The following is a 24685-nucleotide window of genomic DNA, read 5'->3' as shown; positions in this document are numbered from 1 at the left end:
GGACGCGGTCTACCTGTAAAATATAATAATTCTCAGGAAGTGCTGCTAAGATGTCTGGTGAAGAGTCCGCGTTAAGCCATGTCTCTGCAAGAAAAAGAATTTCAGGTTTTTGATCAGCCGGGAAGAGAAAAATATCAGGTTGATATTTTACTAACGATCTCGTGTTAAGATAGCAGGTATGTAATTGTTGAGTATCACCTTTAATTTGGCTGGGTGGAGAATGCCTATAAGGCATAGGAGGAGGGGATTGGTGAATGCTTAATTGATTAAGATGTTTGATCATAGAAGGACTAAGGGGTCCAGCAGTGCTACGAATATTCAACAGGTCCTTCGAGGGGTAAATCGAGGAGGAGGTTAGGGGAGTGGCCCCTAGTCCCGGCATGTTGCGGACGGGCGCAGACTGGCTTGCCTTTAGCGCGCCATCGGTGCACCCGCTGCGCGGCCGGGATGGGATGCACATTTATGATGTGCTAAGGGTCGTGCGCGTGGGAGCTGCAACGCCAACCCTGGGCTATCCCCAAGATGGCAGACCCCCTGTCAGTCCCGGAGACCGCACCTAGTCCGCTTTTTGGGATAAACAGGCAAAGACAGTGCAGCGAAAAATTTAAAAGCCAAAGTGTAAAATGTAATCTTTAAAAGCAGTAGCAAATAAAAGAACAATAGTAATTTTTAAAATAACATGCGTTGCTCCCGGCTTTCCGCCTCAGGAGTTAGGTAGCAGACTGTCGGTGTATGTGTTCCTTTACTTCTTGGATGTCCTTGTCCTCTTCGTACGCTTCCTCCATTCTTGGTTACTGATTACACTGTCTCCGGGTCTTCCATCAAAGCCACCATCTCTTTGCTCGCTTCCCTTCCTTCTCCTACTTCCTCCATCGCAGCAGCTCTGCTAAGGTAGTCAGCAACCTTACTCTTGCTTCCCGGAATATACTCCACATCATATCGGTATTCTAGTAACTTCAGGGTCATCTTGGCTAACCTGGGGCTGGCACTTGCATGCCCACTCGACGTACGTACTTTTACCAGTGGTTTGTGGTCAGTCTTCAAATGGAATTCTGTGTCCCACAAGAACTGACAAAAGTTTCCCATGGCCCATACTACTGCCAGCATCTCCTTCTCTATGTCACTGAAATTCTTTTCTGTATCTGACAGGGCTCTGGATTCTTCCTTTCTTGCATCAGGACTGCTCCCAGTCCCTTTTCACTGGCGTCAGTCATCAGGACCGTTCATCCTTGTGGGTCGTACCCTTGCAAGGGTATGGCTTGGCTGACATCCTTCTTGATGCCCTCGAATTCCTTTTGTATTTCGTCGGTCCATTCAAATCTCGTCTTTTACCTTGTGAGTGGTCTCATTTGATGGGTCTTGGTGGCAAAGTATTGTATGAATTTGCTGTAATACTCAACCATTCCTTGGAACGATCTAACTTCTTCCTTGCAAAAACAGGCCTATAAATGCAGGCAAACACACAAACCTAATCAGACACAAAAGACTCGGGTATGATAAAATCCATGTAATACTCTTCACCTACCTTTGCTTTTTTTAATGCCACCTGGGCCAACTGGTCGTAGCCCGATTGCCACTGCCATGATTACTGTGTTTGCACAAATGCACAGGATAGTGTGAATGTGATTGACAGCACAGGGCCTGACCGGACCCTGCTCTGTAAAACAGTGTAATGTTGAGCACCCACAAAATGTTAAACATAGACAGAGCACAGCAAACATATTTATACAACTGACTATCCACAGTCAGTAGAAATATTTAATATAAAGAGCAGCACATGAACACTTAGTTCAGCAAACAATCTTCTCCACAGTTGTAAGGTTGTTTACACCATTGGTACAGCCACATCCAACATGTGTTTCGTCACCATTCAAGACTTTCTCAAGGCTTCTGTAAAGAATAAGGTTGTCACTTCAGAATTGAGTACATTGTAAGTGAGAAGGTTCACACCGGATCCGGATAACAATTGTCCAGATTACTGTAGTGACTCCAAATCATAGACGGGTATATGTCTTTCTAATTCAGTAATGCCCCAGCGGAAGAAACTATTTTTATATAAGCTGGACTGATTTTTAATAGTGTGGGGAAATTCATTTAAGGTGATGGGTTTTTGATCGCTGAAGGGAAACGAGTGTCTTGTGTGTATGAAGTCGGTGCAATTTGCAGAGTGGATGCGAACGGGTCATGACTGAAGAAAATGCAGCCTGTGTGGCAGGTGGCATTGGCTGTTCGGTGTGGCTACATTTAGTGTTATTGTGCAACTGATGTTTATTGAAACACACACTATTTGTTTCGACTAACATTAAAATCCAAGTACATTCACCAACCGAGTAATAGGTGTTGAGGTCAGTGATAAGTGAGGAATATCAGACTTTCAGAAATGGGAGCCCACAAACACAGCCAGAAGCTCAAGCTGCCCAAAGTCTAATAGCCAACTAGTACAGAACGCAAGCTTTAACAAGCATTGGTAAGTAATTTCTTTCTGCACTTTGAGCTACGCCCTTGCCTCGTGACAACAATATTTGACATGGAATGCAGTGTCTACCCTGGCTGTTCCTCTCATTGTAGGAGAGAACCTGACGATGGCTTGGTGGATATTTTATGGTCCAATACCAGGCCAGGTATGAGGGTTTGTGCTTTGTGCTTTACAGGCAGGACCCACAGCTCCAGGCGCGCAACGTCCATTGAACTCAAAGGGCTACAGCCTCCTCCCCCAGCCACTCTCCCCTGCCCCCCATCCCTTTCCCTCCTCGTGTATGTTAGCCGGGCTTAAACACCTTCAGGGACACACACAAAGCCGCACCCCAGTACTTCACAGGTCTTTAAAAGACCTTTTACTTGTTAATGAGGCTTTGTTGTTTTTCACCCCTCGGTGTGAATTAGGCCTCCGCCGTGAGCACCCTCAATCAGCCCGACGCCATCTAAGGCAAACTGACAATCTGCGACCCCCTTCCCAGGACTCCACGACCTCCCTGGGGGTCGCGCCCCACAGATTGAAGATCCCTGGTGTAGGGGGTGAGGTAGAGTAAAATGATGTTCAAAGAGTGTAGGGGACGAGAGGTGAGGTACAGGGATTACGCAGACAGAGGAGAGCTAGAGGGAGGTGAAATGCAAACAGTAGTGTAGTGTGAGGTAAAGTTTTAAGACTGATGGTAGAGATGTAGAGCTATGCACAGAGTGGTAGAGAGGGAGAGAGGCAATCAGACAGAAGTGGGGGAAGAGCGAGGTATCAAAAGACATGAGTAGCAGTAGAATGAGAAGAGCTAAAGACACAGGAGGTACCTACACAGCTGGATGTGGTAGAAAAGGCAGGGTGAAGTAAGGAGAGGGATATGACCGGCAGAGAGAGGCGGAGGGTGGGAGGTGATCGAAGCAGTAAAAGGGACAGGTAGAAAAGCAAGGCAGAGAAATAGGATGCACCTCGGTTTGAGGCGCAATACATCGAGTGATGGGGTGGAAGAGAAAGAAGATCAGAAAGTGAGGTAGGGTTAGATGGAGAGAAAGATAAAAGAAAAGGTAGGGAGAAAGAGTGAAAGAGGAAATTGTAAAGAAATAGTCCCGATCATTTTACTATGGGGCACTAGAAAGATAGGGGTCCTCAGCACTTGCCTACTTTACTTGTGCCTTAATACGTCCCTGGGTGAGGGGAGCCGGTTGAATGATCACGGGGCACAGTACTAGGTATTTATTGCATGTACAGGTGAGGTTGAATTTGAAGTTGGTGTTTCCATTAGTGCTCGTGTTTTCAAATGCAAGAATGTCTAATCCCTCCTGACGTGCTGCTCGGTGCCAACATACTCTAATTCATGCAAGTCCACTATCCTTTGAATGGAAACCTGAAGCAAATGCAACTAAAACACTGTAGTGGAAAAAAGTGCAAAATACCCGGCAGATCTGTCGAATTTGCTCAAGAGGAGTCTGTGCTCAAAGGACCACACGAAAAATAAACTGCATATTACTTTTATTGAGGCACAAACAGGATTCTGATTTAACGAAAGGGGTTTATCAAAAGTAAGCTGTACTGGAATACAAGTGCTTTATGAGGGTGCAATACATAACATACATTCACAGCTTAACGAATGCCACATCATATTTAATGATGTTACTATTAAGTGCCGGTTACCCCAAATGGTAAAACAGACATCTACTCCTTCCACCCAGGGTTAACCCTGGAGTGTAAAGCGCCATGGACCCTTCCAGCAGGTTCTAGCATACACTCAAGGATATCAGTCCTGATATAGGAGGTACCCTGAAAATGTGGAGTATTTCCAACTGCTCCCGTAAATGGCCCCGCGATGTAGACGAAGCCATATCTGGTCTCCTTGGAAGAGCTGAAGGACAGCATGGTTACTTGCCGTTTCATGGTCCGGCGCTCCATCATTGGCATATGCAGATACCAGGACCTCTTCATTCTTCATGAGGTTGACATACAAGGGAACGTTCACTGCAAGCTTTAACATATGGAATATAAAGACATACGTGCCATTCACAGGACAAGCAAATCTACCAATATGAATGTCAAATGTTTCACCAAGGTTGTTAAGCAGCAGATCAAACACAATTGGTTGGTCCAAAGTCCCAGGGGCTAAGTTTGAGGTTCTGGCTGCAGAGAAAGCCACCCGCATCTGTTGAGGAAGTGGATAGACGTGGACCGGTAGTAAAGTAGCAGCTTGGCTGTTCACTGGCATGTCCATTGATGTGATGCTGCGGGAGTCGCCTTGTCCAGAGTCCCCGCAGTTGAAGACTTCATGGTCTCGTTCTGGACTGCTGACCTGCGAGGAGTCGCTCCAACCTGTTAAACATGATTTTTATTGATATATGGTTATTCAGAAGCATAACTGAGGCCCTTAAAGCATGAGTTGGAACAACTCATCTGTGCATGACATTACATTGAAAGAACTGTGTACAGAGCGTGGGAACACAAGCAATAAATGGAACAGCTGCACTAAAATTCCCTTAACTATTAATGTGAGCTTCAACAGTAGTCTGAACCTGCAACTCCTTAGAAGCTACAGAAAATAGCAAAATGATTACTTTTATGGAAACCATTAAAATTGCTAATCTTCAGTTATATGCCAAACAAAATGCCTTCTGAAGGAACACGTACAATTTACACAACCAATCAGTAACAAATGCTTGCAACTTCTGAATGTTCAGAGCGCCATGCGAGACAATGGACTAGTACAAGGAGTATAATGGTTGCCAAGAGCAAATTGCGCCATATTTTTGTTTCTCCTTCTGAAATGAAATCATTCTAGGCTTACTGGATACAGTCCTCCTTTCAGCTATGTCTGTCAGACAAAGCTCCCTTTCTACTTACAGGTCCTTTGAGGAGGCTCCGGCATCAGACTCTGGGAAAGGGCATTTAACAACCAGCATAGCAGTCAGCAGTGAACTAGATTGCTATATTGAGACCAGCTATAAGTCACAGACCAGTGGAAATATTCACTTGTGCAGGGTTACTCATGTTAGAAGGTCCTATGCGAACGATGAAATCAATGGAAACATTTCGACATGAAAGAATAATTTAATCAGAGTCCCATAATTAAGGGTTATTCGCAGCACATAACTGCTACTAATTACACATCCCGCAATTATGGTACAAGCCACATGCTCTAGATCTTTGCAATTACTGTTGTGCAGACCCCCAAAGCACTAAACAGTATGCTTGGTTGAACCTAGAACTAGGAAATGGATACTTATATGGCATTTAAGAGGATTTTGCATAGGGTTAATAGGAAAGGTTGCTGAGCTTTCGGACAGGGGCTGTGCAACCGCGTTATCTGGGTAGCCATATGCTGTACCCAGGAAACATGTGAGTGCATGTTAAACATTTATAGTAACAAGATACTCTGTCAGAACTCATCATCTGGGACGTGGTCATTATTTATTTATGTGTTTTATAGAGCGCAAACTTGACCCATAAGGGTATCAGAGCGCTTTGTAGGAATCATGGGAGTGTACAAAAGGCTAGGAATTGCAAGAATATACAATAGGTTAGGAGGGGACAGGGTGCTGGGTACAAAAGGGATAGCAAGACACGTATATACAGTTTACTTTTACAAATACTCAAGACAAGGCCCCAGGTTCCTTGGTGGGGTGACTAGCTAATCTGAGGAGAGGAAGTAGTCGGAAGTAAAGCAGGGTCATTGAGGTGGGTGAGGGCAAAAATTTAAGCGAGGAATTTACCGGTGAGGAAGGTTTTGGCATGTTTTTTGAAGCATGATAGAGAAGGAGTTCTTCTGATGGCGGGCGGGAGTGAGTTCCATATTCTTGGTGCAGCCACAGATAAAGCCAGATTATAAGCTTTTTTATCCGAAAGCGTGCAGGTTGGAGCAAGAGGTCTCTGGTGGACAGAGTTTCTGATTCCTCCAGATACCACAAGTTTTTGTGCGAGATATGCAGGGGAGTTGGAGGATAAGGCTTTGTGTGTGATGCATGCCAATTTAAGCTGTATTATGGCCTCAAGAGGAAGCCATTTCAAAGCTTTCAGGTGTGGTGAAGTGTAGTCGAATTTCCTTATGTCGGTAAGTAGTCTAGCGGCCGCGTTGAGGCAGGCTTTTAAGGGTGCCAGGGAGATCTTCGGTAAACCAGACAGGATAGAACAGCCACATTCCAGTCTGGAAAGGACTAGTGCTTGGACTGACATTTTTAGGTAGGGAACGTCGAGGAAGGGTTTCAGTTTCCAAAGATCGCTCAGGTGGAATCTGGATGATTTGGCCATTGTGTTGATGTGGGCTTGCATGTTCAAGTTACAGTCGAGGGTTATTCCCAAAGATTTGGCAGAGTCGACAATGGTCGGTGGGCAATTTGAAGCTGTGATAGCCTTAGTCCATATCTGAATCTCAGTGTTGGTTTTACAGGGGAAATTGACAGAAGTTCAATTTTCTTCGCGTTGAGTTTGAGTTGATTGGAGGCAAGCCATTGTACAGTCAATTTCAGGGTCTCATTCAGGGAGAGGATCTCCTCCAGAGATGGTTTTGATGTAGATCGGCGTGTCGTTGGCATACATATGGATGGAGATATTTGCTATGCGTAGTACTTCGGCAAGTGGTTCTAGGTAAAGGTTGAAGAGGGTGGGGGACAGGGTTGATCCTTGAGGGACTCCAACCGTGACCGGAGAGAGAGCAGACAGGTTGCCGTTAATTAGGAATCTCTGAACGGTTTTGGAGGAAGGACTTAACTTCAGGTTGGGACTGGATGGCCCTGTTCTAGAATGGTTTGAGGCGTTTGAGTAGTTTTTCAGGGTTGACCGTGTCGAAGGCTGAGGATAGGTCTAGGAGGATTAGGAGCCAGGTTTTCACTTGGTCAAGGGCTTGGAGGGCATAATCAACGATGAGGAGCATGGTGGTTTCACTGTGCCCAGGTCTGAATTCAGATTGGAAGTCATCTAGTAGGTGAAAGTTGATGTGTTGACTTAGCTGCTGTTGCACACACTTCACCAACACCTTAGCTAAGAGAGGGATGTTAGAGATAGGTCTGAAGTTGTCAGGGGAAGCTGGATCCAGCAATGTTTTTTTCAAGACAGGGTGGACTGGGCCGGCTTTCAGAGCATAAGGAATCGATCCTTGCCGGAGAGAGACGTTAATTATTGCAGTCCAGCTAGGAATAATGGATTGGGCGATGGCAGCTAGGCAGTTGGAGGGGAGCGGGTCATTCAAATGGTTGTTTGGGTTTAAGGTAGATAGGATTTTCTAGATGGAGTCTTCGTCGTAGAGGTTGAAGTCGGTCCAGTGCGCTTGATTTTTAGGTGAAGCCTGTGGGGGCAGCGGGGAAGGGGGAGGCAGTTCAGGAGGGGGCTGCAAGAGTGTGGTGGAGCTTAGTTAGATTCCAAAGGCTATGGTTTGGTCGATGAAAATAAGACGAAAATCGGTCAGATGATATTAGGGATTTAGGGGTTTCTTTTAGTGCTTTGGCCAGTTTATTAGATTGGTGTTTGATCAATTTGAAGAGTTTGCGGGGTCTGTTCTTGGCGTTCCCCAGTTCAGATCTGAATAATTCTTTTTTTGAGTTGAGGAAGTTTCTGTTGTAGGTATTTCTGGCCTGGCGGAGGAGTTTAAGTGTGCGGCAGAGGGGGGCTGTCTCCAGATTCTTTCGGATTGCTAGAGGGATTTCCTCTCATTGTTGAGGGATCCAGTGAACCAGGGGTTTCTGTTGTTGATTTGGGTTCTTTTTAGCTTTAGTGGGGCTAGGTCATCCAGAATGTTCGATATAGCCGCAGAGTAATGATCATGGAGTTCACTGGCAGTTGTAATATGCGAGGAGGAGAGGTCTGATTTGCAGCAAGCTTCTAGTTCCCCGTGGTCCAGGTTCTTAGTGTCTCTGACCCAGCGTTTAGGAATCACCGGTTGTGGTGCTCTTTTCTTGTGAGTACCAGGTAAGTAATAAAAAGGCGATGGCGTGGTGGTCAGACCAGTCACATGGGTCTATAGAGATTAGCTTGACTGCTGATTCCTTAGAGATGATCCAGTCAAGATTGGCCCCTTTCGAATGAGTTGGGAGTGAACAGGCTTGGGTCAGGGCTTGATCAGCCATGAGGTCTTTGATGGCATTGACGTGGGGATCCTTGGGATCATTCCAATGCAGGTTGAAATCACAGAGGAAAATATCTTTAGCGTTGGAGGAAATCTTAGCTGTGATGATTTCCATAAGGTGGTCAGCGATGGACTCGTTCATACCTGGGGGGTGGTAATAGATGTGCAGATTGGTGTAGCTGTAAATAGAGGGCGAGGTATTCACAGGAGTCAGTGGTCTCTGCCTGTTCTGTGACGAGGAGGTTAGAGCGGTAGATGCAGGCGATGCCTCCTCCTTTCTTGCTAGATTGCCTGTCCAGCCTTGCAATGTTGTAGTTTGGAGGGACTAAGAGGTCGAGGCATGGAGATGAGGATTCGTTGAGCCATGATTTTATTAGAATTGTTAAGTCGAGATTTTTGTTCAGGATGAGATCAGCAATATCAGCGGCGTGCTTAACTGCCGATCGACAGTTGATTAAGAGGCCAGATAATGAGGGTACAGATGGAGAGTCAGGAGTCAGGGCAGATAGGTGTATAGGTGCTAGGTTGCTTTGAACACTTCTGTTCCGGAGGGTAGCTGACGTGTTGGGGTTGATGGTGACCGAGCAGATGGCATGTTCGGTACTCACGTCAGGTAAACAAGGGGTAATTGAGGCAGAGTTGTAGTCCCTTAGGATGGCAAGGATTCCCTGTTCAGTGAGGTCTAGTGACCTGGGGGCAGCAAGGGTAGAGTTGTAGGAGAGGGTGAGAGCTAGGTTTTCCTCCTCTGAGAGGTATGGTTGCTAGCGAGGGCGAAGGTGTCTCAAGGATAGCAGTAGTGGGTGCTTGGGGAGCTCTGTGAAATGAGGGGGGTGGAGTTCTGCAGGGGCTTGAGGTTAGCGTGGGTTTCCTCATCCGATAGATGTTTGCGATTTTTGTATGGTCGAATTTGTCTATTTGATGGTGGCATGGCTGTCCATTTACGCATTCCTTGAAGTGCTAGCACTGATTCTTGTAGGAACTTGATATTTGAGTGAGAACGCTGATCTCTAATTTTTTCCTCATAAATTGTAGTGAATTTAGTATGTCCTGTGATATACGGTCATCTTGACTTGAGATTTCCGATTTCCTTTAGTGTAGCCGTAGGTGTACTAGAAGTGAACACTTGCCTATTTCGTATTTTGTTTGAGGGTCTAGGGAGCTGGGGAATCTGATCAGTAACTTCTCCGATGTTCTATTTTCCCTCATTAGGAAGTGTGTTTGAGCCTCTCCTACATATGATATGCGATGAACTCAGTTTGTCCTGTGATCTTATTATCAAACTAGGAGGGGACGATGTTCATATGGGACGAAATGCAGTTTGTACTGTTGTAGTGAGGGGTTTGAAAGGAGGGTTAAGCTCCCTACTCTATTGCTGGAAGGGGTTTCCCTCTATATGGCATATGAGTGGGGGTAGTAATATCCTGGGGGATTGGTACGGGCCTTTCCCAGTGTACTAGCGTTGGGATGATATTGGCCTATTGTAGTGGTTCTTCTAGACCTGTGTCAGGTGAGTCCATGGAGATAGTTGGAGGTAGTGGCTGTTGGGGGTCTGCTTGTGTAGTAAGGTATTGTTGGGAACGTGTGTTGAATACACAATCTTTTAGTGCTGCAAAATAGTCGTCAAATTTCTTCAACTCATTGTTGGCTGCTTGTATCAGCACAATGCCATTCTTGTAAATGGTTATGCATAGCTCAGCTCTTAACCTTAGAGAAGGGTCGATCAATAACTTGGTACCATGTGGGATATTTTGTATATTATTTATGTTGAGCGTCTCTGTGAAGGAATTGCGCCATTTCGCAGTTTTTCTGGTGAAGGTCATTTACACAATACCGCCCTTTTTTAGGTGGAAGGATGGGTCAGAGATTAGCGTATCTCGGTTTTTCCTGATTAAGTTGTGTTTGAAGTATTTGGCCACATTTAGAATGGTTACAAGGGTACATTATGGTGTAGGAGTTCCTGCCTGCTGTTTTCAGATTAATTCTGGACATAGTTGAGGATAGATAATTGAAGATCGGTATACAACACTTCGGGGTGGTCCTGCAGTAGTGACACTCACTTTGCTGTATCCTTTAGTCTATTGCTTATTCAGCACATCTACGAGCCTTGCTGTGGTCCTTGTTGGCGTCTTTTACTATCCTCAAATTCCTGCATTTCTATTCCCATTAAGGGAGAAAGTAGTTAAAAAATTGTATAGGGCGTAAGAAAATAATCAAATTCCCTGTATTAATCTACACCCATCAGGAAAATCATTGAAAACTATAGATTTACAGAGCCATTACAAGATGGCCACCACTTGGTCGAGAGTGGATCAGCCTGTAGTTGTAGTCCTTTGTTTGTCTCCCCTACGCAGTCCTCTTTTCATTGCCAGCTTATTAGCCCGGAGAGCCGATAGCTGCCATTTTTCAGGGACTGGCAGTGAAATATATATATCTGAGCTCAGAATGGATGAGCAGGTCATGCAGCTTACTAGAGTGCATCAAATCTTAGAAATCCTCCAAAACAGAAAAAAATCAGGAAAGGACCAGGATGGAGGAAGAAGTTCATTGGTTCTCACAGCACGTTCCTAGAGCCATAAAATCTTACTTTTAATACAGCTTAAAAAGAGCATGGTTGATCAAAGAAATACTGGGAGGCAATTGCCAAAGATCATAAACACACATTGTTACATGACAGGTTTCCTGTTCATTATAATACTATTCTGCTTCCGCATGGCAAACCAGTCATCAATTTCTTGAGAATGGGAGCAGGGAGGGGGTAGGTGGTATTCTTTCACCACGTTGTAAGCTGAAATCTTCAAACATCTGCATGGAACCAGGAGGGTGGAGTAAAAAAACCACTTATTAATCATTGCTGAAATGGGAACCAAAAAGTAAAGTCATCCGGGGGCCCATAGAAGAATAGATCTTGTACCAGGGGAGGGGCAAATTGTCAGGTGAATTGGGGCTACCCCTTGCTCCCGGGCGAACAATCTTGCACACTGTATACAATGTGTACCATAAGGGTACTTTTTTTGTATCAGCAGTGAGAAGACAATTTGTGCCTAGTTTATGTTGTTCAATTACAAAATATTTGATAGATTGTGCAGTATTATGTAGGACAATATCAGAAAGTGTATAGTGGCACCACAAGCACAGTTAGGAAAACCCAAAGCTATTGACACCTCAGTTGAAAGCAATGAATACACCTCCACTGATTACCACACTTCCGGACTGGGAAATACAAACTCCACTGGGATTAGACTACCGTCTCATGGCCCCAGAAGAGTCAGTTAATTTACATCAGTCCCAATAAGAGTCACAACTCTTAAGGAGCCACTGGACAGAACACAAAACTTAAAGCATTCCGGAGCCATAGATCTGTATTGAATGAGTCCGCTTTTAAGAGGTTTATTACACCACAAAGGGATGCATCAGCTCCCCAGGGATGGGGTGGTTGGTCAGTATGCCCACAATTACTACATGGAAACCACTTAAAATAAGTGTCCGAAAACTGTGCATAAAGTACAGAAACCAGGCTAAAGAGGGATATCACTAGTTGCAAAATCAAGACATTGTGTTGGGGCGAAGAGCGCCAGCTGTGATCCACACCAAGTCTGGCTTTACTGCTATGATCAATAAGAACTGATGCACAAGTTACTTACTTGTCTCTTACAGATATATCAGTACACATTAGTGATAGATTCCTTACCTTAGAATATCCCCAGGCGTCAGACTGGATCCGGAAAGTTTGTCAGCAGTACCCCTGCGTGTCGGTAGGCTGCGTCGTATGGCTCTGCGTATGTCGTTGGCGTCTTAGTCGCTGAAATGACGTCGCTGGAGCTACTTAGATGCGCCATGCACGCGGACATGAGTTCTGTACACGACTTTCCGCCCCAGAAACGCACAGCCATGCAAGATACTGACCACTGGTGCATTGAAATTAGTGCCCTAAAAGGGATGACCTTAACCCTAGAAACCAGTTCGCAGAATGGGGAGGATGGGTCGGGCGGTAAGGAATCTATCACTAACTAATGTCTGTTATAGATATATCATTACACAAGTAAGTAACTTGTGCATCTGAAAGACACATTAGTGATAGATTCCTTACCTTAGAATAGATACCCCAGCAATACCAAACCCGGTGGTGGGTCTGCGAACAAAGATCACACCAGAAGGTCACAGAGAACAGAACGGCCAAAGAAGCAGTCTCTCTGGACTTGACGGTCAAGGCAATAATGTTTAGTAAAAGTGTGCAGCAAGGCCCACGTGGCTGCCTGACAGATGTCTTGCAGGGGGACACCATGTCCCAATGCAGTAGTAGCTGCTGTCGCCCTGGCAGAATGGGTGAGTAACCCCACCGGAGGTTCCTTTTTAGCCAGAGAATAACAGGCTTTGATACACAAGCAGAGATAGCCCTCTTCTGACAGCCCGGCCTTTCACGGCGCTCACGTAGCCAACAAAGAGCTGGTCATCCACCCGGAACAGTTGTGTGAGATTCAAATAAAATAAAAGCGCACGTTTTGGGTCCAGACGGTGGAGCCTCTCCCTCTTTGGAAGGGTGTGGAGGCGGAAAGAGAGTATGCAAGGGGATAGTTTGCCCAATGTAGAAGGCAGTGACAACCTTTGGCAAGGAGAAAGGACGAGTGCGAAGCACAACCTTTTCCAGATGGACCGACAGAAAGGAGGCTTACAGGAGCCTGGAGCTCACTCACGCGCCTAGCGGAGGTGATGGTAACCAGGAAAGCAGTCGTCAAAGTTAATAAATGAAGAGGACAGTTGTGCAGCAGCTCAAAAGGAGCGCAATTCTGAAAAGTAAGGACCAGATTCAAGTCATACCGTGGCATCACAAACTGAATAGGAGGGAAAAGGTGTGCAATACCTTTGAGAAATCTATTAACAGGGGACTTGAAAAGATGGCTGATCAGGGAGCCTGAGAAAGGCCGAAATCGCAGAAAGATAGCCCTTGACAGTGCCCAGAGCAGAGCCCTGCTGGGCCAGAGAAAGAAGGAACAAAAGGACTTCTGAAAGAGGGGCAGAAAGGGGATCCACAGCCTTTGCTGTGCACGTCACAAATTTGTTCCACCTGCAGGAGTATACCGATTTAATGGAGGGACACCTGGCTGCCAGAATGATATCACAGACTTCAGGAGGCAAGTCAAAAGGAATCAACTGTCGCTGCTCAATCTCCACGCATGTAGGTGGAGGCAGGACAGGTGCGGGTGGAGTACCGTCCCCTGCTGCAGCGACAGAAGATCCTCCCGAAGAGGCAGTCAGATCGGGGGATCCATGCTCATACTGAGTAGCTCAGGATACCAAACTCTTGGAGCCCAGTCCGGGGCCACAAGAATGACTTGGGCCCGGTCGCGCCTGATCTTCAGCACTGGTATAGGGGGAAAGGCGTACAATAGACCGCAGTTCCACTCATGACAAAAAGCGTCGCCGAGTGAGTACCGCCTTGGAAATTCCAACGCGCAGAAGTGATGACATTGTGTTTTCTCTTCGGTGGCGTATAGATCTAACCAAGGCTCTCCCCACTGTTGAAAGACCTTGCGCCACCTTCGAGTGAAGACACCATTCGTGATCCATCAGGCACCGGCGGCTGAGTTCGTCCTCCATGGCGTTCAAAGAACCTGCTAGGTGTTGAACCGTCAAGGAAATGCCTTGATGTTCCAAACAGGTCTAAAGTCACAGAGCCTTCTGTCCACGACCCCACCAAGTCTTGTTTGTTGCAATACCACATGGCGGTGGTGTTGTCTGAACACCTGCACCACCTTCCCCTTGACAGCAGGAGGGAATGCCTTCAGTGCAAGAAGGATTGCCCGAAGCTCCAGAAGGTTGTTATGGAGCCGGGACTCCGCCGGAGACCAGAGGCCTCTGATCTCCGCCTCTCCCATGTGGCCGTCACTCCTGTGTGCTCTAGTTGGAGAAGGGAGAGGGATCTGCTGCTGACCCAATGCCGATTCGTGAGCCACTACTGCAATTGTTGCGCAGTGCTCTCCAAAGATCTGGACGTAGTCAGACAGATTCCACTGATGATGCACCCACTGGAACTTCAGGACCCACTGCAGAGCCAGCATATGCCATCTGGCATGGTTGGTGAGCAGGATACAGGAGGCTATGAGGCCCAGCAGCCTCAAGGTCATCCTGACCGAAACACAGGACAAGGGTTGTCTGAAACATCAGAATCATAACCCGAATGTCCTAGACTCGCTGTTCGGGAGGATAAACCCAAAACTGCGCCGTGTCTAGAACCGCCCCCATGAAGAGGAGCTTCTGAGAGGAAATCAGGTGCGACTTAGGCACGTTGATTGAGAACCCCAGCAAATGCAGGAGGTCGGCCATAGTCTGGAGGTGGGAGACTACTGTTTGGGGTTAGCCCGCCTTCAACAAACAATCGTAGAGATAAGGGAAGACTGAAACCCCTGATCTGCACAGATGAGCTGCGACCACCGCCATCACTTTTGTGAACACCCGAGGGGCATTTGTAAGGCCAAAGGGGAGCAGAGTGAACTGAAAATGCTCCAGCCAGACTATGAATCGCAGGCAACCCCGGTGGGCCTGCAGGACGGGGATATGAAAATAGGCGTCCTGCAGGTCCAACGCTACCATACAGTCTTGCGGGTCGAGGGCAGACAAGACCCGAGCAAGCATTAGCATCTTTAAGGAGGAAGCCATTGACATTCCGAAGGTCCAAGATAGGACGCAGGCCTTTGTCCTTCTTTGGAACCAAGAAGTTGTGGGAGTAGCAACCACGACCTACTTCTGGCATGGGAACGCGCTTGATGGCCCCCTTGGCCAAGAGGGCCGCAACTTCCTGCTGGAGAAGTGCCAAGTGATGTCCCGACTTGCAGCGAGATTGAGGTGACATGGCTGGGGGTTTAATATTGAAGGGACGGGAGCAGCCCCTTCAGACAATCTGCAGAATCCACCTGTCCGATGTGATGTTGCGCCAGTGGTAGAGGTGATGGCGAATCCTGCCACCTACTGGCGTCAGGTGGGTCTGAAACACTGGACTAGGAAGGTTTGGAGGCAGTGGCAGCAGGGAGGGTGGTGACTGACTTGCACGCTGGCCCTGTGACCCGCCTCTGCAGGTCCCATGCCTGCGGCTGCGCTGACTGTTGCTGCGCAGGCCTGTGGATCTGAAACAAACGTGCTTGGGCACCCCTCCCTTGACCACGAATGCAGCGAAAAGCAGAAGTAAAGGAGTACATGTGGCTGAGAGGTCCCAAGGACTTGGGTGTAGCCTGCGAGTCCTTAAAACTCTCCAAAGCGCAATCAGCCCTATCGTTAAACAGGCAAGTGCAATCAAAGGGCATGTCCATCAATGTGTTCTGGACATCTCCAGAAAAGCCAGTCGTTCTCAGCCAGGCATGGCGACACTGTCGTGAACATGACACTGCTGACTCGCTGGGCAGGGCTGAGATCACAACTGATTGTGAACTTGGCTGCATCTCTCCCCTCAGCAATAGCTTTGGAGTGTATTGTCCGATTCTCCACTGGACACTGAGGCAGCACCTGCACAACTGTATCCCACACAGAATGAGAATAACGGCCCAAGAGACATGCGGTGTTCACAGACCGCAGTCCTAAACTGACTGAAGAAAAATTCTTCTTCCCAAACTGCTCCAGTTTATTGGATTCCCTGTCAGGAGGTGCGGGAGGAATGCGCTCAGGACGCAGAGGCTTGGACAACCAAAATCTCAGGGGTAGGGTGTTGGGAGAGGAAAACTGGGTCGCCCGGGGTCGGGCGATGGCATCAGACCAGGTTCTTATCCACAGGAGCCCCTGTGTTGGGCCTGGACCAGGTGCCCAAAAGACCGTCTAAGAGTGCACCATTAAAGGGCAGCAGCGGCTCCGTAGAAGAAGACGCCGGCCAAAGCACCTGTCAGGAGGTTAGTCCTGAAGGCCACGGTAGTCGCTCAAGGTGGAAAGCCTCAGCCACACTACACAACACCATAGAGTAGGAGGCACCCTCCTCCATAGCCACAGTAGAAGGAGACAATGAGCCAGGGTCAGGAGTATAATCCTGGTCACCTGCATCCCCCAGATCCTCATCCCAGTCCGGGTATAACTTGAATTGAGCTATAAGTGGGTCCTCAGACCCCTCCCATTCCTCGGCTTCCTCCACAGCCTGCCGAACAGGTGTAACATAAGGTCGGTGAACAAAGGGAAAGAAATTCCCAAACTGCGTCTGAATCGGTCGACACCCTTCCGGCACCAGCTCCACATCAGGGAGGATGCCGGGGACAGCGTTGGTCGGGACTGCGGCCGACGCCGGTGGCAGAGCAGTCGGTGAAGGTCATACAGGGCCAGCCGACAGACAGGATGCATGCCTGGATCCATGGGGGCTTTCGGCGTCGAGACCAGTGTCGTCGACGACATCGGGGGTTGAGTCAGCGATGTCTAAGACCGATGACCCCAACCAAGCCCACGGGGCCAGACGGTCTGAAGACATGTCATTGCTGACCGGAACTCCTGCAGATGGGCCGGAGTCGCAGATGGACCCGGAAAGCCGGGTAGGCAAGGGTGGCGCCACCTGCATCCTCTACTGCGACAGGTGAGGAGAAGGCAAAGAGCGATGGCGCTTCTTTGACTTTTTGTGCTTCGCCTTACCTGACTCTGAATGCGAAGACTCAGAATGGTGGGGGATACCTCCACGGCCGGTCCCTTGACCTCCCACGAGACCGGGACCTAGAACAGTGAGGAGCGAACTCCCGGGCCTCTAGCCACTTTCGGGACTGCTCCAGCAAAGTTTACGGAGCCATGGCCCGGCAGTGGGGGCACAACTGTCAGTCATGGTCGCGCCCCTGGCCGTAGAGACACTCCCGGTGCGGGTCCGTCACCGGCATCTTGCAGGGACAGCCAGCGCAAGACTTAAAACCGGACATCCCTAAGCACCTGGAGTATAAGTACTAAAAAAAACAGACAAAATTCCCCAAAAAACTCAGTCAAAAAGTGACTGGGGGTATCGCTCTCTCTGGATCTGCGTTTCTGGCGCAGAAAAAAAAACGGACATCGCGGGTGGGCGCCTCCAAGTAGCTCCAGCGACGTCATCCCAGCGACTACGACGCAAACAGAGCTGTACGACGGCGCCTACCGACACGCAGGGGTACTGCTAACGAAAATGTGCCGTTAAGAGTGTGTGACCAAGGAGCAACCACCAATAGAACCCAAGGGTGATAGAGGTCCAAGATGGAGACTAAACACCTCTACCCAAAACAGAATGAAAAGGCTACCAATATGGGCTGAGAACTGTACATCTAATCTTGTAGAACTGACAAGTTATGATTTTGCTGCATGCGAATGATACTGTGGTATACTAGCAACAGTACTTTCAGGAATCCAGAGGTTGTAATTATTCAGGCTTGAATATAAATATGTGGGTTTTTCCACTGAAGGATCGACTAGTAAAGGTGAAGAAGTTAAACTAAAGTGTACAGGGAACTGCGGATATTAAACCAGAGGTTTTTATCCAGAGAAGTGCACTTTGGTGATGCTCGGTTTGACAGTAGGGACCTTCTGGTGGGGTATCACTGGTCAGGTACGTTATGTAGCCTACTTCTTTCTGTTTACCCTCAAGGGCCAAACAAACAGGTGATAGCTGCCACATACCTTCCAAGCAAGCAAAGCTGGGGGGTAAGTCCGAAGAACAATGATGCAAGCAGATACAGAAACAAGCATTTGCAAAGCAAATCTGTCTAGACTATGTGGGAGCGATTGGCTTTGCCAAGGTCTTTTAGCCAAGTTGTACGGCAGCGTGGCTATGGTTCACCACAGCTCAAATTTTGTCATATAGCAAAGTGTGCAGTGTAGTGGCGTGGCACAGAGTAGTACAGTTGTGGGTGTAAGTAACTAAAGCGCCAATAGAGATGGAGGGTGAACACAAAATAACAGTATGTATGCCTGTTTTAAAAGTAGGAAAGCACATTGCGCATGCCAGAATATATATTAAAAAAATTGTCCTTTGCAAAAAGACTTGGAAGAACAAAGATCCAGGGAGCATCTAATACAAGAAAGGTAAGGAAGCCTACAAGAGCTAAGTAATCGAAAGATTGCAAATGAGTGACAACGAAAACAAATAATTGTATGCTGTGGGGAGTTTGTAAGCCCACTGTATTCTAAACAATTCGTATCAGCACAGCACATGTGCTGTGTAGGCAAGACCTAAAACGTAAGGGCAGTAATGATAAGCTGCATTTTAACGGCCAATCAATTTAAACAAATTCAATCCAGGAAAAACATAACGCACATCTTACCTGAAAACTAGCATTACGTTCAACAGCAGTGGAAGCAAAAAAATGCTTACGGTATGAGACTTACGGGTAGAAAGGTCAGCTGTCAGAATCCTTGGTCCGGAAAGGAAAAATGGGCTTTGCCTGTTATTGTGAGGTGATGTTGCGGCCTTCTACCCTAAAATTAAAGTGTCAAGAGAGGTCTGGGACGAGGCTGCTGCCTACCCGACTTTAAGCCTGATATTTTCTTTTGAAAAAAAAGTAAAGTTGTTAAAAATTAGGTATTTATATTTTACTGCATTTTTGACTTCCGCTAAGACCAAAACCAGTGTTTAAAATAAAAAATAAAAAAAGTTAACTGTCCAAAGTGCTCTATGTAAAGCAGGTGCTTTGGGATCCAACACCAACTGTGTTTATGAATACGGACAATCCCAACATGGATAACAAACGCTGAATAGCTCAATCTCCTGGCCTAGATGGCTGTTGCGGGACATCTCTGCTATTGCACAGGACCTAATCAGTTCTTCTTGAGGTGCAGGCTTCGTGATTTGTGTTTTACACGTGTACTGCTTCCGACATTCAGGTTATGCAATTGCCAGTGATCGAGCGTCATGTTCTGAAATTTGTAGGGGTGCATCATAATCACCGATAGTCATCACCTGCATATCTAAAAGAATGTATTAACGTGTAGTCCTGAGAAAGGTAGTATTAAAGCAGCATATATTACTGCGAATAGAAATGTAATGATGTCATTAATGAATATCAATGTAGTGTTGCTTCCAAATTGAATTCTAGATGATGCATATTGAATTAGTTCACATATAAAGTGATGCATTAGATTTAAACATGCACCATATTAAAGTCTACATGTGTAGATTTGCTTATTCATCTAAGAAAATGTAATGCATTAAATGATTATGGATGTGATGCTAATATAGGATGTAAATGTGTAAAGGCCTAATCGCATATACATTCAAGAGGAGGCTTGTTTTGATTTCTTAGGTTAGCTGAATATTGTAGGCTTGAAATGCATTTTCCTTGGGAAGGCGCTCCGTCGAAGGTAGTAGGCAGAATTTGTGCGGTGCAAGGTTGCTTCGCTCACATGCTTCTTTTTTCAGGTGCAGGACATGCATCTCGTTAGGCAGAATAATCAGTTTGTTTTAGGAGTTAGGATGGTAGGAGAAACCGTCATGGGAGTGCACAGGAATGTAGATATGATACTTTCGTCGGAGAAGGCGCTTGGGACCAAAGGACACACCAACGGTTTTTGGATGAAGTCAAAGTTTCGATGGAAAAGTACAGAAAAAAGACCTGTCCGAGGGGGCGTGTAAAGGGTTTGTTCTACTGTTTTGTGATTTTGCATTAGGGATAGTGCCCAGAGGGAGGAAAGGCAGAACAGGAGAAGGAGGAGGTTAGAACATGAGGGGAAACTAGAAGGAGCATCTTAGAACGAGTTCTATAGCTTTGGCTACTTACCTATGCAAAGGGAGTGTACTTCTAAGGAAGTTCTCACTACTAACACCTTTGTCTCTCTTGCCTAAGTAGGGATGTCACTTTAGAGGCAGAGTAGGGATAGATTAATGGCTTTTCTTTTCTAGGCTAATGAAAACTAAAATAGAGATTGAAGCAATCCATGGATGCCTTAAGCTTTTAGAATTCACTATTCTTCTTATTTTGAGTCGGATGAGACTCCTGCGTAAGATTATGTTTGCATTAGTGCCCATATATTTTCGTAACTGGTGCGGATTTGCTTGTATGTTCAGTTATTTTTGGCGTTGTAATAAATTCCCAAAACTTTATTTCGTAGTCAGTGGACCTTTGAACTTGAATTGTCCTGGTCATTTGAGAAATTGCGAATGGAATGGTTTTTCCCCTTTACACTTCTTAGCAGATAATAATGATCCAGTCGACCGAGAATTCTTTAAAAATGGTAAGATGGTAAAAGAAAGATAAGAATCCAGTGTTATCACCAGTTTGATTTGACAAGGAGATATTTCAATAATACTCTACTGCCGGATACAGACGTTTGCAAATGATTGCCATTTCCTTGCTGCTGGCTCAATCAGCAGCGGATGGATTTGCTCTCTTCTTACCAGCATCCTCTGGTTCACACCTTGCAGCTGCCTCTTTAGATGACCAGCGAACATACACTAAAGTAAGACTCACATATGCTACCAAGCTGCTACTTATAGTGTGGATTTGGAAATTACAACCACTATCATTCACAATCCTTCACAGCATAAATCTTCCCACTATTTAATATAAGCCTGAAAATATTTTTAAGAGTAAATGTTCTGAACTACAAGTAATAGTGTGACACATACTATATAACAGAGGCAACTGTACTGTTACCCTAGGGCAGATGTTGCAGAGTCAGAATAAAGGAGCACATTTAAGGATCCACAGGTGTGTAACGAACCGGCGATGTGTGTGTGTTTTTTTTTTTTTACAGCGAGGACAGTTTCTTGACCAACAAACATTGATAAAAGGTTAATTATCAGTAAGTGAATTTAATCCAGCCCCACGTTCACATTTCGCACGCTGGGGCACTTGTGATATTTGGTTTATATCTCGACTGGAAAGGAGTTGTAGGTTGTGGAATGATGGCAGCTTTACATCATGCGCTGGTTCCAGCGACAATGGTACTGTTTCTAGTCGTCACCTCCTGCTTGATGTTACTGCTAAACCTCCTTGGCGCTAGCAATGAATTGTATGGTTCTCGGTTTTGAGGAAGGGACACATTCCATTTGCACGTGATTGCCTTTGCTGGCTCTCAATTGTAGAAACTCTTTAGACTTTCCCTTTCTTGTGCAGCTGCTTGGTGAGGTAACAGACTAGTATATTTCTTTGCTAACAAATATTTGCCTCACTGCTAAGGGCATAGAGCAGGAAAATGTAAGAAAGTCGGATAACCAGTGCACCCAACCTGTTTAATATGAGTTGTGAGCTTTAGAATAACGCCCGGTCACTCACCGGTAATCTTCATAACTCCAAGTCATGGGCTTCCCATTCCACTCCTGGGCCCGTCTCTCCCTACCTGGTTTCTAGTTCTGGTGATAGTTTTTGGTTTCATTGGTTTTCTTTGGTATTATCGGGCTGTCATGATGACATACTTCTGCTGACCTTGGGGGAAATTCACCAGCTCTAACTACCGCCCTCCTTGACTACGCGTTCTGCCACTCGTGGCCGCAGTTCCTTGTCCCGTGTAGGTCTCCCTCCCACTGCCGCAGCTTCTTGCCACACTAGCGCAGCCGCAGAGAGGGGGGGACTACACCACCCGAGAGCCTTCGCAGCAGAAAGCCGCCATCGATCATCCCGCGCCCGGACACGCTAAAAGCAGAGCAGAGCCCCGGTGGAGCGGGTTGCTCTGCTGACCTTTAGGGAAAACTCATCAGCTCTAATTACCGCCCTCCTTGACTCTGCGTTGTTCTGTCACTCGCCGCCGCAGCTCCTGGTCCCGTGTAGGTCTCCCTCCCTCCCGCCGCCGCAGCTTCTTGCCACACTAGCGTGGCCGCAGAGGGAGGGGACTACACCACCCGAGAGCCTTTGAGGCACGAAGCCGCCATCGATCATACCGCGCCCGGAGGCGCTAAAAGCAGAGTCCCCGCGTCACGGGATTGCGCGCGGGCCGCATCGGGCTAAGCCCGGGCCATCTGTGGCCATCCGGGGGCCAGAGGAGGCCAGGCTGGGCCACCCCCTTAACACTATCAACACAGACTGGGACTCAAGCCTAACCATGTGAGCTGGAAAGTTGTTAATACCCTAATATTTGTAGTACCCTTAGTGTGGGAATATCATCCTATTCTGGTACTCACAAAGTTCTTGAATAATTATATAACATATGTACATTTTAGAGGTTGTCAAATAAGGGGTGAAGTGTTCAAGTTTTTAATTGAATTTTATTTTTTGTACCATGAGTAAAATGACTCAAGGGGGGGGGGGGCAGGGGTAGGGGGGATTTTAGATGCATATCTCCAACGGATAGAATCAGAGGTGACCAAGGAGATAGAGCTTACAGAGAGGAGGCTCTCAATTGATCCATTTAACCTGACAGTAAACCCAGCCTTAGTGATAGAGACAACAGGAGGGAAACAAGTATGTCCACTAATGACGTATGTGTTAATACCCTCCACTCAAGAGGATCCTATGCAGTCCATTCAAATAGTTAATACTCCGTGATCCCCCTCATCTAGTTCCTCTCCTTCACCACCCTCTACACCCACAAGACAATCAAGGGCTCTAATGGGCCCTAGAGCTAAAGAATTACCCGGTAAAAGGAAAGCACATAGCGTTCCTGAAGGTAGCCGCTAGAACTTGAAACTAGCAAGGAATAAAAACTCTGCTCATGGGCTGGGGTCACATATAGAGAAAGTTATGGATCCAGGAAATAACACACCCAAGGCACAGGGAGGAAGTTTTCCTCTGGGACATAGGCTAGGTACTAACCATGTAGGTATTGATTCTGACTTCCCAAGGCAAATGGAGGATAAGCTTAGGGCACTTATTGACCCAGTTATGGTGAAACTGGAGTCACTAGACCATAGATTAAATGTTTTAGAAAGGCACACAGAGCGTCAGATTGGCAATAAGACACAACCCAATGACGAACGGCCCACAAATCTTCATAGCATCCCCCTCATTGGTCTGAGAAGCCCCCATGTGGTCCCTTTGGCGAATATAGTGGCTCCTCTATGTAATAATTCTGGAGCAAAGCTGGGACCTCGGGGTCCCGTAGGGAGACTACAGGGAGTGGGTATTAGTCCACCAAAGGAAGCGTCTCTCCATCTCCCTCCGGAGGCATGTCCCTACTCTGTTATTCTGGCGAACATTCCAAAAATCACAGATGGAACAGAGGAGCATTGGTCCCCTCTTAAAAATAAGGCACTTCATTTTGTAAACACTAAAACTGTGCTAAGGGATCACCTCTTTAAAGAGTTCAAAATGGTGAGAAGGGTCGCCTGGGTAGGACAATCACGAAAGGATATGGAAGGTGATTACGTAGTTTTGAGTTTCGGGTCCTCAGAGATGGTGAGGCATATTCTAAGGCAGGCAGGATCCTTTAGGATTCGCCCAGATTGCATCAACATTCTAACCTTGGGTTATTTTTATCAACCACGCACACTGAGGAATTATTAGAGGAAGAGACCACTCATCCCAGGAAAGTCTTGCCAATAGTTTTCTCCCTTTGTGGAATAGATTTGAGGCCTTAAGCACGCTGGATCATAATGATTGCCAGCCATGTAAACAAGATAAGAACCCTCCTGGATTAAGATCAGTTCAAGTACATGGAGAGTTATCATCCCCAGGTCATAGCTTACCTGAAGCGAACCCTTTCATTATGGTAAAAAATGTACCTTTGGGAAGACCTGTCAATAATAGCCTGCTTCAAGATTTTTCCAAAAATGGGCAAATATCTCCTATTAGAGGGGTAAGAGATAGCAGGCACTATGGCCAGCAAAACATTGGTAATGCTCCTGATGTTACATCTTTGGTCTCATGGAATGTCGCTGGCCTTAGAAGCAAGGCAACATCACAAGACTGGCTGTTCTTTCTAGACAATAAAGACCTAGCATTATTTCAGGAAACTTGGTTAGTTGCACCAGAGTATAGACCAGGTTCCCTCACCTTCTCCAAACCAGCGACTCCCAGTCTGCGGGGCAGACCTTAGGGGGGTTTAATAACCTGGGTTACACAGGATAGCAGACACATATTCAAGGAACTGAACACGAATAGTAATGATATTCTACTTATACAAACTCAGTGCCCTGAGTCCAAGACTCTTAATTTTTAATATTTACTCAACGGGTATGCCGGGGGGTAAACCCTCGAATACTATTGAACAGTTAGAAGCACTTCTTGCGCTCTATAATGGAAAAGGTAACAATTTAGTAGCGGGAGATTTTAATTGTTGTTTTGAACCCCTCGATAGTAACGACATAG

The 24685-nt window shown here is 46.6% G+C and overlaps 1 protein-coding gene across 1 annotated transcript in view; it reads right to left on the bottom strand.

The window, feature by feature from the left end:
* Nucleotides 1–3944: 3944 nt before the first annotated feature.
* Nucleotides 3945–24685, bottom strand: part of CAPRIN2 (caprin family member 2) — a 682604-nt gene continuing 661863 nt past the window's right edge. The window contains exon 23 of the mRNA XM_086952790.1: nt 3945–4792. Coding sequence (XP_086808916.1) covers nt 4227–4792 — 566 coding nt within the window. The 3' untranslated portion in view covers nt 3945–4226. The remainder of the gene's footprint in view (nt 4793–24685) is intronic.

This window comes from Lissotriton vulgaris, chromosome 1_2, assembly GCF_964263255.1.
Source record: "Lissotriton vulgaris chromosome 1_2, aLisVul1.2, whole genome shotgun sequence".
Lineage (NCBI taxonomy): Eukaryota > Metazoa > Chordata > Amphibia > Caudata > Salamandridae > Lissotriton > Lissotriton vulgaris.
This window is presented reverse-complemented; position numbering and strand designations above follow the sequence as displayed.